This window comes from Mesoplodon densirostris, chromosome 3, assembly GCF_025265405.1.
Source record: "Mesoplodon densirostris isolate mMesDen1 chromosome 3, mMesDen1 primary haplotype, whole genome shotgun sequence".
Classification (NCBI taxonomy): domain Eukaryota; kingdom Metazoa; phylum Chordata; class Mammalia; order Artiodactyla; family Ziphiidae; genus Mesoplodon; species Mesoplodon densirostris.
The window spans coordinates 52,516,736-52,531,246 of record NC_082663.1 but is presented as its reverse complement, the minus strand read 5'-3'; the positions used below and the strand labels follow the sequence as shown (position 1 = coordinate 52,531,246).

General features: G+C 42.4%; 1 protein-coding gene across 1 annotated transcript in view; it reads right to left on the bottom strand.

Annotated features, from left to right (window-relative positions):
• Positions 1–12,543, bottom strand: part of RGS7BP (regulator of G protein signaling 7 binding protein) — a 125,119-nt gene extending 112,576 nt beyond the window's left edge. The window contains exons 1-2 of the mRNA XM_060091719.1: positions 11,740–12,543; positions 10,666–10,832 (exon numbers count right to left, since the gene is read on the bottom strand). Coding sequence (XP_059947702.1) covers positions 10,666–10,832; positions 11,740–11,904 — 332 coding nt within the window. The 5' untranslated portion in view covers positions 11,905–12,543. The remainder of the gene's footprint in view (positions 1–10,665; positions 10,833–11,739) is intronic.
• Positions 12,544–14,511: the final 1,968 nt, after the last annotated feature.

Here is a 14,511-nt window from a genome sequence, read left to right as displayed (position 1 = left end):
GGTGCTCTATGAATAGGTTCCCAGAAAGGAAGATGACTTCCAGAGTTGGAAATGAATATATTTCCCCATCGAATATACTGTCATATGTGTTGAATAGGTTTATAATTTAGGAAATTATGGATTAAACACCATTTATGTCCTGACTACTGGATATAACATTATTTACATGAGATAATGAATTTCAAGTTCAATTTCTTTTAATAAACTCATAATCTTGATCACAGATCATCTTATCCCCATATCCAGAAAACCCTGCCTCCCTCCCTTTTATTCCTGTTATAGCTCATCAGATTTTAACTACTTGATGGAATTTTTTTCTTTGATTTAAAACAAAGTTTAAATTTATTTTTTAAAAGAAGAGTCCCACTTAGTCTCTGGTAGATTTTTAAAAATTGATTTCTTGAGTGCCACTACTTATCCTCCTTACAGGCCCTATCTTATTTCACATCCTGCTTTGTGAAAATTATACTCAAGCCCTTTCAAAGGCACCTTGCCTGACTTCCTGTCCTCCTAAGTGGTTCCTGAACCTCTAATCTTTTCCATAGGTCCATTTAAAAACAGCAAAATTTTCTTAATCCCTTTGGGACCCTTCCATCTGCTCTGAATTTCTGTGCTAGGATCATGGCAGGCAATGGGACTGCAAGTAAGACCTTGACATTTAGGAGAGTAAATTATTTCTTTTAATAGCTAGATTGTGTTTTTTCATATAAAAACCATAGACGTAGACTCATAGACTAGGGCCATCCTATTATACACCCTTAAGGAATAAAAAGCAGACTAGTTTGAGTAAGTAAAGCGTTTACAAGTTAAATGGTAAAAGTTAAGTCCAGGAATACAGGTTGGGGACAGAGATCGTTAGTCATTTCCCAATATCTGCTCTCTCTCTTTTTCTTAGTAATAAAGTCCTCCTTTTGTTTAAGGTGGCAGCGATAAAAGAATACATTTCCTAGTCTCCCTTGTAGTTAGATGTGACTACACGATGCAGTTCTAGAAGAAGTTTTATTTGGGTCTGCTTAAAAAGAGCAGACCCAGCTGGGAAGTGTGGCTTTCCCAATTCATCCTTTCTTCCAGTCTGGAACCGGGACTCATGGCTGTAGCTCCTATAATAATCTCACATCATAAAGTCAGATTGAGGATGGAAGACATAAACAAAGAGTGGGTGACAGAAATGCTGATTTCCTGGAGCCAGCACACCGGTTCCGAATTGGCCATTCTAGGGCTTCTTTTCTGTGAGAGAATAAACACTGGTGTCTTTGAATTTTTTGTTCAGTGTAGGCAAATGTAATCCATTTTTATACAAATGCTCACTTGGGGAGTTTTAAAAAATATCCCAATGCCCAGGCTGCCTCCCAGATCATTTAAATCAGAAACTCTAGGGATAGAATTCAAATGTCGACAATTTTTAAAGTTTTCTGGGTGATTGCAGTGTGCAGCCCAGGTTGAGAATCACTGCTTCAGGCTGACAGGCCTCATATTTAGCAAGTTCAAAATCGCCTGGGGGGGCTTCCCTGGTGGCGCAGTGGTTGAGAGTCCGCCTGCCGATGCAGGGGACACGGGTTCCTGCCCCAGTCCGGGAGGGTCCCACATGCCGTGGAGCGGCTGGGCCCGTGAGCCATGGCCGCTGGGCCTGCGCGTCCGGAGCCTGTGCTCCACAACGGGAGAGGCCACAACAGTGAGAGGCCCGCGTACAGCACAAAAAAAAAAAAAAAAAAAAAAAAGAATCTCCAGGGGGATGGGGTGGTGCTTGTTAAAAAAGTTGGATTTTCAGGGCTCATTCCCCAGAATTTTGGTTCTTTCGGTCCGAGGGCATCCCAGGTGATTATGAGACAGGCAATGCAGGGAACACATGTGAAGAAACACTGCTTTAGGCAATGGGGCATCTTTGGAAATTTTAAAGCAAAGAAGTGACAAGATCAGAGGAGAGTGTTAGGAGGATTAGTCTGGATCTAGTGAATAAGTTGAAAAGAAGAGGTGAGAGACCGATGGTAAGGAGAACAACTGGGAGGTACTACACTAGTTGATGGCCTGAGGGGACATGATTCTGAACTAAGTGGGTGGCCACAGAAATGGGGGAAAAAGGGGAAGATACAATAGACATTGAAAAAGATAAAATACTACAGGACTTACTAACTGACAGAATAAGACTGAGGGGGACTTTAAGATACTTATTTTTAGTGACTGAATAATACACTAGGGGTTTGATGACTTCTGGGTTAGTATGTACTTCCCCCTTTTTCTCGAACTCAGTTAAATTGCTGTAGATTATTAGTTTACTGTTTATCTACACCTGCAAATGTAATTTTTGTTAACCTGATTGTATCTAGAGTTTTCCATTAGATTGGAAACATTTTTTGCTAAATCAACACTTCTATTTAAAGGCTTAGACACATTATCCTAGCAAGAGTCTATTTCACAAATTTTAGTATTTGTTTATAAATATATCTAAATATGTGTATATGAACAAGCAATATACCTATGTGTAAATATGTGTATAGACAAATGTTTTTCATTAGATTTTTACTTTTTAAAAAACGTCATGTCTTCTAGAGCAGAGGAAATAAATGAACTGATTACTGGTTTAGATACTGCTCTGGAGCTTGCTTTATGTAGATATCTTTTTGGATGAGACACATCTAAACTTTCAAGGGCTAAAAGTTTAAAGAATGGTTTTTAAAAAATGACCTCAATAGAAAACGGTTATTTAACTATTCACTATAAAGCCACCAAGCAGATGTTAGGGTGATATTTTATCAAATAACCTCAAACATGATTACCTTCTGAGTAATTCTAAAATACACACTGCCCACTAATTTCTTATAATAAGGAACATGTATGCCTCAGAAAACAATCTTAAGTGTGCTCTTCAAGTCCTCTCATTTAAAAACCAACATTGGTTTTATAGTTACAAACCAGAAAGAAATAACAGTCAAATGTAATAGAAATATAAAATGTAAGCTAATGTATTTGCTCCTTTTTTACTAAAGTGTGTGTCTGTGTCAAGACACAGTTTCTTTTTTTCCTCTTATTGAACTACAGTTGATTTTTTCAACATTTTCTATTTTATTGTTTTTTAAAAGTATTTATGTATTTATTTATTTATTGGCTGTGTTGGGTCTTCATTGGTGCGTGTAGGCTTTCTCTAGTTGAGGCGAATGGGGGCTACTCTTCGTTCCGGTGCGCAGGCTTCTCACTGCGGTGGCTTCTCTTATTGCGGAGCACAGGCTCTAGGCGCACGGGCTCAGTAGCTGTGGTGCATGGGCTTAGATGCTCCGTGGCATGTGGGATCTTCCTGGACCAGGGCTCGAACCCATGTCCCCTGCATTGGCAGGCAGATTCTTAACCACTGCACCACCAGGGAAGTATAGTTGATTTTTAAATTGAAGTATATAACACAGTGTCTTTTAAGAATAGATTTAAAAATACCAAGTAAACTTAATGAACAAACAAGATGCACATTTCCTCACGAGCTTGGCACTTGGTGCAAACATGAATGAAACACAGCCTTGCTCTCTTGTACTTCACAGTATAAATAATAAAGTGATGATGAGTTTCCTGGAGTTTGTTTTAGGTTTAATTTTCCCTCTAATTGGAACATCTATTAGAAAGCTCTAACAAGGTGAAAGTCATTAGATCTGTTCAAAACATAAAAAGGCTAAACTTCAACTGGCAGTGGGAGACCATGTATCTAGATTCCCTATCATGTTTAGTTTGGTTGATAAGAATAGCACATTTCTTTAATTTGGTGTGAGGCAGTCCTTTGTCACTTGCTCCTGAGTATGCTACGGCCCTGAAGCAACAGAATCAGAACCACTGAGGGACCACCACCTAATCACATCTAGCCATGCAGACCAGAGAAAGTGAATGTCCTACGTGTGGACTGTAGGTGCATCTACACCTCCTCCTCACATTCTCTTTGGCAGTTGGATTTTGCTCCACCTTCAGACACCAGTAATTAAACTGGTTATAGCAAAGTGCTAACCATATTGGGGATTCTTTGAGAACACATCCATTTCATACAGAAAACATTCTATTGCATTGTCACAAACCCCACCCCTAATATGAGCTACAGTCTTGCAAATGATAAAACACTGGGTGCTGGGAAGTCTTTGTGCAAAAGTGTTGAGAAAGTATGTAGATAGTGTTGGGCAAAACACCATCCCCAGTGGGTGAAACAAACAACCCAAAGTGTGTATTCTACTGCAGATGGGTGAAGGGAATTTGCTATGGGTGGAACTTTCTTTTCCCCACCCCCCAAATTCATATGTTGAAGCTCTGACACCCAGCATCTCAGAATATGACCTTATTTGGAAATAGGTTGGTGCAGATATAATTAGTTAAGTTAGCATGAGGTCATACTGGTACAGTAGAGTGGGCCCCTAATTCAGTAAGACTGGTGTCCTTATAAAAAGGGAAAATTTGGACACACACACTCACACAGAAGAACATGTGAAGATGGAGGCAGAGATACTTCAGCAAGCCAAGAAACACCAAGATTGCTAGCAAACCACTAGAAGCTAGAGACAGGAACAGATTCTTCCTCCCAGCCCTCAGAAGGAATCAACCCTGCCTTACCTTGATCTTGGACTTCTAGCCTCGAGAACTGTGAGACGAGAACTTTCTGCTGTTTAATCTACTCAGTTTGTGGTACTCTGTTACTATAGCCCTAGAAAACTGACACAGAATTGTTCTCCCATCATTATCTCAGATGGATAGCATATTCTTTTGGTGCAGATATAACTCACCTTTCACTATTTGACCAGTGAGAGTTAAAATTTAAAAACCCAAACACCTGTAATAGGAAGGAAACATAAAGGACAGTGTAGCTGGCTTGGCATGCTTGCCAACCAGGCTTATTTTACTATACCTCAGGCCTCCTCCATCATGTGGATTAAAGAAAGCTGAGTGAGCTGCCTCCATGGTCAACAAATACTCCTTCCGTTTTCTACCACCCCACGTAATTGCTGCAGTCTCAGCCAAAGTGCTGAGAGGAAGCATCACTGACTAAGCTGCAGCTCTGTGTTCTCTCTCTCCCATTTCAACATCCTAGCAAACACAACAGGGAATGGACAAAAAGGGGGACTGGAAAATACAGAGCAGAAAAGTCAAATAAATATCAAACAAAACTAAAATAGACCAAAAAAAATAGAAGAAAAATCACAAGGAGAGATGCAAGGAGAAAGGAGAAAAACACAGGCATGGCTGGCCAGGAAAATAATTGCTGAAAGGAAAAACCTAAAATCTGTGGGTATGGATCCCTAGGATAATCACTATATTGTTCCCGGAAGCCATTAGGAGATTAAGATTCTCCTTGTGATATAGTATGTTCACATCCTGACAAATTATTTCTGGACTTTAATCATCAAACTTCCTGCATGTGCTGATTTTTTCATAGCTCAGTTCTGTAAACAAAATCTATGTGATTCTACACGAATTAACATAGAACACTAGAATGATGAAGCCGGAGAACTCAGAAATCATTCAATTCAATTATTGAGGTGTACAGAGAATTTAATAGTCTTGTCCAATGGCATAAGCTTGTCCACATAGCTTATACCAGAGCTAGGCCAAAAGGTTTTGTAAATATTATGATTTATGAAGAATCTAGGTTGATTTATACCAAGAAAGTATTTCTAAACTTAAATACTTTTGAACTTTCACATCTCCATATTACTTTTAAGATTTTAAAGAAGAGGCCTTTTGGGAGCCATCTGGGAAGTTTCAACCGAGAAAATTCCTCAGAACATAATGTAAGAAACCAAAGTAAACAAAAATGTATTTCAGCTAAAATATTTATTTGAAAACTATTTGAGGGGCAGATTTTTTTAATATAAATGTATCTTGACCACCTGAATTTTAAATGTCTTATTAGTAATTACAGTAACACTAATCTGAACTTAATAATAGCATCTGCTGTATGCTAGGCAGTCTTCTAAGTGCTTCCTGTAGGTTACTTTACTCAATCCTCAGAATACTGTATGATTTGGTCCCATTATTTATTAGCCCTATTTTGCTGATTAAGAAATTGAGGCAGAGAGAGACAACATCTTTGCCCAAGGTCACACTATTTATGAGTGGTAAGGCTGAGACTTGAACACTGGCAGTCTAGCGCCAAAGTCTATATACTTAACCACTGTGCCGCACAGCCATTTACCGCCCTATGAAGCAATTTGCAATATCAGTACACATGTATCCCTAGTCAGTGGTAAAAACAGGATTTTATCCAGGTCTAATCTGATTTAGAGTCAATGCTCTTTCCCACGACAGCTATATTGCCTCTCACATTAGCATACTCAAACCTCACTTTCACTCTAATCAGCAGCCACTAACAGAAGGTCATGGTGTGAATATCCAGTGCAACGAAAGTACCACATCAGCAAAGGAAAAGGACTCCTAATAACCAGTCCACCACCATAGCATAAACTGCTGGGGTTTTCTGGAGGATATTGGTTCTTCTGGGTCCTCCTAGCTTGTATGCTGTACTCTTCTCTCTTCACTCTCAGGAGATGGTGTGGTTGATAGAACAGGCACTAGACCAGAGAGCATGAAACCTGGGTTCCAGTCTTAGAGTAGCCTGGGACTGGCAGAGTACCCCTGTCAGGGTAGGCATCACCCACCTGGCTCCCTAAATCCTCTCAACTAGTTTACAGATAAGGGAATTGAGATTTAGAGAGTAAGTAATTCCATCAAGGTCAGCGAAGATGGTATTCAGCCCTGGTTTGCCTGACTGTAAAATCCTCATGTATACTCGACCAAGCTGTCACTTTAAATCCTCCAAATCTCAGATTCCTCAAACATAAAACAAGGACATTTTGCTAAATCAGTACTCTCTGTATCATGGAGCTCTAGGGATTCTTCAAAGGTGTCTCAGAAGTCATTTTTGGAGGGAAGTCCAAGGAGACAGGGTCCAGACAACTTCCTACCCCTGACGTGTGTGCGTGTGCACACACATAAGTGCATGTGTGTGCACACACACATACACAGAAACATCAAGCAGTGCCCCTCTTAGCTTTAATGCCTAGGAGAGGATCAGCATGGTGAAGGTACAGTAACTGTGGTAAATCAAGCCATTCAGAGGAGGCTTTAGATTCAGCTGGCTGGCTCTGCCCAGAAAACATCCAATGCCTTTGAAAGAAAAGGCTGTACCTGAACTTCTGTTGATCTAAACACAGTCTGAGAAAGTGTTTTGGTTGTATCTGTGAAGATGGCCTTCTTACCCAGGGTCAGCTAGTGAGAAACACAGTCTGAGTTTTCTTCTCTTGTGGTCACCATTCCTTGAGGGTTTCAACTGGTCAGGGATGAAAGGGATGTAGCATTTGTGGCTTAATTCTTTTTTTTTTTTTTTTTTACTTTTAACCCAAACTGTATTTTATTACATTTAGACATCATCCACTGTAAGAAACACCACTGTTTTATGTACCATTAGGAAAGAAAAGATGCTGCCACTCAATATGATGCATCATCCATTGTAAAATGAACTGTAAATTCAGAGATATTAAAATGTTAAAGACCTTAGGAATGATGAAATTGTGGGTCTCAATAGAGAGGTCTCACAATGCCATGGGCTACCTGTGTGGTTTAATCCTAACTCTGTTTTTTCTCTTCCTCTCTCTTTATCTTGCCTCATTTTCTTTTTACCCTGTCCACTTTCAACCCTGCTTTCTTCCTCTGGCCCCAGAGCCAGGTGGTAGAGAATAAAGGAGTGGTCTGTGTTGGTAAGAAATGAGAGAAGTCATTTACTCCTTCAACTCCTGCCTTTCCCCCCACCTGTATTCCTACAAAGAACAACGCATTGGTGCTTAGATGATCACTATCAGGCAGGCATCTTGATGAATGCACGGAGAGCCAAGATTTACTTTATCCCATCCCTGTAGCTTGTATCCCTTTCACTAAAAGCTACATATGTAGAAAAGAATAAAGCCAATGAATGTCAAGTGTTCATCATACATTTTTTATGGTGATCATACCTTTTTAAAAACATTTATTGAGGTATCCTTTACATACCATAAAATTCACTCATTTTAAGTGTGATTTTCAGAAAACATACAGCTGTACAAGCATCACCACAATTCAAATTTGAATCATTTCCATCACCCCAAAAAGATACCTCAAGCTCATTTGCACTCACACCCTGTTCCCACCCCAAGCCCTAGGCAACCACTAATCTTTCTGTTTCTTATAGATTTGCTTTCTCTGAGCATTTCATATAAATGGAATCATATAATACTTGGTATTTTGTGACTGGCTTCTTTCATTTTGTGTACTCTTTTGGAGGTTCATCTACACATTAGCACGTCTCAGTACTTTGTTTTTTTACGTGACACCTTTTTGAATGGCAACATTTTATGGAGGAAAGTTCACAGATTTCAGAAGCATGCAAACCTGGGGCCAAATAAGAGTTGTACCACTTCTTAGTTGTGTGTCTTTTGGCAATTTCCTTAACCTCTCTAAGACCCATTTGTAGAATAAGGATACTAATCCCTCCCTCAGAGGATTATTCTATCAACTAAATGGATTTTGCCAGCAAACAATGGGCAGTCAAGAAATCTAGTCTTTCTGTCTACATTCCCCAGGAATCATTGTTTTCTTACCCCTGCATCAAATTGTAAAGTGAATCCTACAGCCTCCCTACCAGCCTTCACATGAAGCTTGAAATGAGAGCCCACATAACTAGCAATATCAGGAATGAAATTCCGCCAAGGGGAATCACATCCTTCATTAATGGAGCCCAGATGGTGAGGAGCTAAAGGGATTTCCTTCAATATTGCTGTCATGTTTTAGAAAGAAGGTTGAACTGTATTTCATTGTTATTTTAAGGAGGAAAATGTTTCGAATTCTACTCTAGAACATTCTACAGAGTTAGCCTTACTTTTGCAAGGCTCTAAGAACAACCTATTTTCCCACCAATTCTTATAAAACTGCCCCCAATAACATCAACCCTCAGATAACATGTAAGTAAGTAGTAAAGGGCTATAACCCCCTGAATTCATAAAATTCACCTCAAATCCTCAAAACTCAACTTTTAGCCAACAATTTCAGACTCTTTCTTTCCTAAACCTTTAGAAGAACCTGAATTTCATGTGTGTAGCCGAATAGACTAAATTGAACTCCTTGTTCATTTCTCCAGTCCATCTTCTCTGATTAGAACATATCAATTTGAGTTCCAAGTTAAAGGAACTCTGGATATAACCACACCATACACTCTTAGACACAGAATTTACGTAGATGCAGTTCCTTAGCCCTGAGCCCTCATTTTCCTTCTGAATCATTGTTTCTCCAGTTTTCAGTCCACCATGATTCCCTTTTGTGTTTCTGATTGTTTTTCTCTCTTCTTCTCTGAGATTTATCACAGCTGCATTTTTTCCCCAGATTCCATAAACACTTAATTCCTTTCCACCTCCTAGATTCACTCCCAGATTTACCTCCTGTTAAGTATAGTATAACAGTTAAAACAGAAAAGGATAATACTTTTCAGTATTTCTACTAAATTAAATAGGTTTGCAACATATTTTATGTATCTCTCACTTCAAGGAGGTTAGCACAGTGAATCATTTTTCATCATGTAAAATGCCTGTTGTCAAATGTAGACTAGTTATTAAGAGAGGCGACATATGGCTTTCTAATCTTTATATACTAATAATTGTCACTATACATATTAATGGCATTAAAGATAACAAAGAGTGATTCTTTCAAAAAAGTAAATTAGATATAATTCCTACAAGTGATCAATCTGCAACATTATCAGGAGAGTCTGACTAACTAGAACTTCTACTGTGATAAAACCATACTCACGAAGACAAATAGTTAAAAGCTATATCCAGACCGAATCAAACACTTAAATCAATGTATCTGCATAAAGAGTCCTGCGTTTCCTTGCTCTCTGTACTTATCTGAAAATAGAAACTGTTAACAAAATCCAGGACTAACTTTTCTCCCACTATTGAGAGATCAGGAAGGAGTGAGTGCGGTCTCAGGAGAGAAGTTTTCACTCACTGTCTTATCACCTAAAATCAGCGTGAGAATCCATAAACGTGATAAAAAGAAATAAAAATAATTGGGGGGGCACAAAAAGCTTAAATTTAGTTAGATTTGTGAATTTCCCCAATCTTTAAAAAGCTTTCCTCATGTTAAAACTTCCCTTTCATACACTACAGTGAAGAGAGTAATTTATATCCAAGACTTTATTTTAGGGAATTTATTTTAAATGATATCATAGGAATTTATCTCATAGTATAAATAGTTTAGTAAATCTGGGATTTAGCAAAGATTTTTCCCCTACTGCACAGGGCTTTTGTGCAGTAGATGTTTAGCAGCAGATGACAAAATAATCTTGAGGCATGATGATTTAACTTCAGTTTGGTGCCCAAACATTCTGCAAAAACATCTTAAGCCCCAAATTCCAACATGTGGCCAGCATATTGAAAGTTAATTTTAAAAAAATCACTTAATAACCCAAATATTCAATACATATATAAGAATCACACAACTTTTGGATTATAATTTTGTCTACAGTGTGTTCATAGCTCTCTAGAAAATCCTGATCTCGGGGTGATTGGTTAAAACCTCTCATTTGCAGAGAACATCTCTCAGGCCTTGGTCACCATAAATATCTGCTAGCATGCACACATCATGTATATGAATTACCAAATAATGCCAAGAGTCTCCTACCCCGAGATGGCAGCAAGTTTTTGGTGTGCCTGGCGGGCCATTTCACAGCCTTTGGTTCTTGTCTTGTGCATTTCCACCCTGAGTGAGGGGCAACTGACAGAGACGTCCCCGATAGAAATGACCAATTCTCGGTACAGGGCCACTTGCGTGTTGAACTCTTGGACAAGCTGGAAAAGAGAGCGAGTTTCTTTCATAAGACACTGATCAGGAAGTTTCCTATTTTGCATACCTAAACAGAGGCTTTCGCTGACCCCTGAGCCACCTCCCCAAATCTCCTGCTAAAGAGCCTACAGATTGTTTAAAGACTGGGGCACAAAGATGTAAGTTCTCTTCATCCAAAGCAAGTGTTTATTTTTCATCGGTAAGTCTCGTCATGGAAGCTCTGTTTCCAGACCTACTTGCCACCACCCGTTCAGACTCAGTTTCTGAAGAGCCAGAGCATATTTGGAGAGCTACCACGCCACTCCCAGGTAACTAGAGAGTGATGCTGGGCACTCTCGCATAGAAGTCTCCCCTCTACCACAGCTGGGATGTGGATTTGAACTGGCCTGGGGATAAAGGCCAAAGGTGGGTTATATTAGGCAAACCATTCACCTCCTGCCGGACCACTGAACCGCTCCGGCTGGGCTCCGAGCTTGACGGGAAGACCGGCTACAGCCTCTGAGCTGGAACCTTCGTCCCCTCCGCAGAGCCCCGTGCACTCTATTTGGGTTTGTTTGCTACTGTCTCCCCACAGAGCAGCACTCTTACCTACTCAGCCCCTCCCTCCCTGGTGAGCCAGCCAGTTCACCGGTTCTTTCCTATCTGCCGTTCTCCGAGCGGGTAGAGGCGCGACCTACAGCCGCTGACCCCAAGACCCTTTCCGCGGCACTTCCTGGCGGGGCCATTACGACCCGGGTGTCACCCCGAATCTGGGGGACTGCAGATTTAAAAATAGTTCATGTGCACGTGACCGGCATGGAGGAGCTGAGGGTGGCGGAGTTCCTGGCACTCAGGCAAAAGATTAACGTACACGATTCCCCCACCTCTCCAAAAAAAAAAAAAAAAAAAAAAGGAGGCGCATTTTCCACCTACCATCTTGCAATCGTCCAGGGCTCGTTGAGTTTTGTGGGCGCTCTCGGAGCCGCTGCCCCTGCGCTCCCAATCCCGGCTTTGCAGCGGGGGCTTGCTGATCTGGAAGATTGAGGAGCGGGTGGACCGGCTGGGGCGCTTTTTGCGCCCATTCGGTGCAGAACTCATGCATACACATCCACCAAGCCGAAGCCGCTGGTGCAGTGCGCCCCGGCGCGGGCGGCCAGGTAGTTGCCCTGCGCGCCGCCACCAAGCAGCCGGAGCCGGGACCCGAGGCGCGGCGCTCACAGGCTTGGGACTGGCTGCGCGGGTGGGTAACCTTCAGCTTGAAGGAGAGCCGGGGAAGCGCTGGCTGTGCCGTGCAGCATCGCTTCCACTAGCAGAGAGGAAGGAGCTCGGTCAAGTTCTGCTCAGCAGCACTGCCGGCCCTGTCCCGGGAGCTGGACGCTGGAGCGGGCTCGCACTGCCTTCCTCTCGGCATAGATCGCAAGGCTGGGCGAGAAGGAACACGCCGCCCGGCGGTTCCTAGTTTCCATTCAGATGGGTGAGCAGCTTTCAAAGCCTGTGCTGCCAGGTGGAGAGGAGGGCGGGCAGGGGGAAGATTGTCGCTCTAGCTTCGGGTGTCTTCCCGCAGCGGCGCCCCGTTCGTCTATCTCCTCCCTCCCCCGTCACCAGGCCTGGAAGGGCTGGCAGTCCCCGAAGCAGGCAATTGGCTCTAATCCGTTGTCTTGATTCCTCGTCTCCACGGGGCTCATCTGTTCGAGGATCCCTAATGAATCCGTGGCGGGACTGGCAGACGCAGGGAATCGGTCCGGCTGACGTTGTTCGCGGCCCCGCACATTGATAGGACAGGAATACTAATGTGATCCGTCCAAACCCCTTCCCCCTCCAGGGTTTATGCACTTATCCAATCAAATCCCCGGGAACATCAATTGCAATATTACTTCATCTGCTCTATTATTAGAAACGAAAAGTGTCATCAGAGTGGAGCACATTGCCACATGCTGGGACATAAACACGGCTTTCAGATCAACCAGTGTGGGCTTGAGGCCCTCATCTTCCAACACATTCCGGGGCCACAGATTAGTAAAGCCCAACGAGGAGGGAGTGAGGTTTGTGCCTCAGAAGGAAGATCTCTTGATAACAGTTTTTAAAAATAGCTTTGTTTCCGGGAGTTTTGTTGTTGTGGTGGTGTTTTTGTTTTTGTCTATGTTCACCATGTGCCGGGAGAGAAACCTGCAGCAGTGGGGGCAGAATGCAAGAGGCCTTCAGTCAAACTCGTCCTCAACCCATCCCATCCCATCTTAACGAGTCAAGCTCCTGGTCTTCCATTCCAGAATCTCAGGACCCAGCTCTGAGAGCTTCCCAATAGAGATTTGAACAAATAAGAGCCAATAGGGCTCCCTGGACACTCAAAATGACTCAATTGTCCTTTACGGGGCATCAGTGACCCAGAGGCCAATGGAGGTGGCCCAGGATAGTGGGGAAGATGACTGCGTGAAAGGGGGCCCTGGGGGGTGAGTTCCTTGGCCATTTAAGTTCACTCTTACCACTGGCATCCTAAGATTCTTCTGGAAGGAAGAGAGGTAGCATGGGCATTCAACTCCAATGCTCTGAGAATGCTTGTTCCCATGAATGGTTTGTTTGGAGGGGACAGATAAAGAACTCTGCCACAGGGGAACTACTTATGTGTTGCAGAGCCTAATGAAGAACAAAAAGGAGGTTTCTGGTCAATCTCTTGGGGTTATAGAGAGTATACAGAGAGGGAGAGCCAGAAATAGCCAGAAAGGCTAACACCCTAAGGAGACGTTTCTAGAATTTTTTTACAAGGCACGTGAACATAATGGGGTAGTATAATAAGAAAGATATTTGGTCTTTGTGCTCAGTTCCTGGCACAGAGCTCCTAAAACCCTTGTAATTTCCCTAGTGATAAGGGTGATAGGAGCCCCTTGTCACCAGAAAGACCAAGCCTTGATTAGGCATTTGGAACTTTCAGCCCGCCCCTCCCCCCCCCCCCAACTTCCCCAGAAGGGAGAGAGGCTGGAGACTGATTTAATCATGAATAGCCCATAGTGTGACCAATCATGCCTACATAATAAAACCTCCATAATGAAACCTCCATAAAACCCCTAAACAATGGGGTTCAGGGAGCTTCTGGGTTGGTGAAGACATAGGTTTGCTGGGAGGTTGGCATACTCAGAGAGGGGGCATGGCATCTCCCCCTCCCCCCTCCCATACCCTACGCATCTCTTTCTGAGTCGTATTCTTTATAATAAGCTGGTAAGTAAAGTGCTTTCCCAAGTGCTGTGAGTCATGCTACCAAATTATCGAATCTGAGAGGCATTTGTGGGAACCCCCGAATTTGTAGACAAGTTGGACAGAAATATAGGTAATCTGGGGACTTTATACTTGTGACTGGTCTCTGCAGTGAGGGCAGATTTGTGGGTCTGAGTCCTTAAACATGTGGGGCCTGACGCTAGCTCCAGGTATTGAGTTGTAGGACACCCAGTTGGTGTTGGAGAGTTGGAGAAATAGTGTTGAAAAAGATACCATGTATTTGGTTGGGGAGGAAAAAACCCTAACCAGGGGATATCTGAATGGATATTCAGCTGCATTTGTATAGTGCTTCACAAAAGATTGAGTCAGTTTTCCCTAAGGATGAGTGGGGGAGAGAAGCATCAGCTCCCACCCCAGACCTTGGTGTGCTATTATCCTCCAGGTGTTTAGATGGTCGGGAGACCAGGGTGAAGGGCTCTTCTGTTGGCTGAGTCTCCC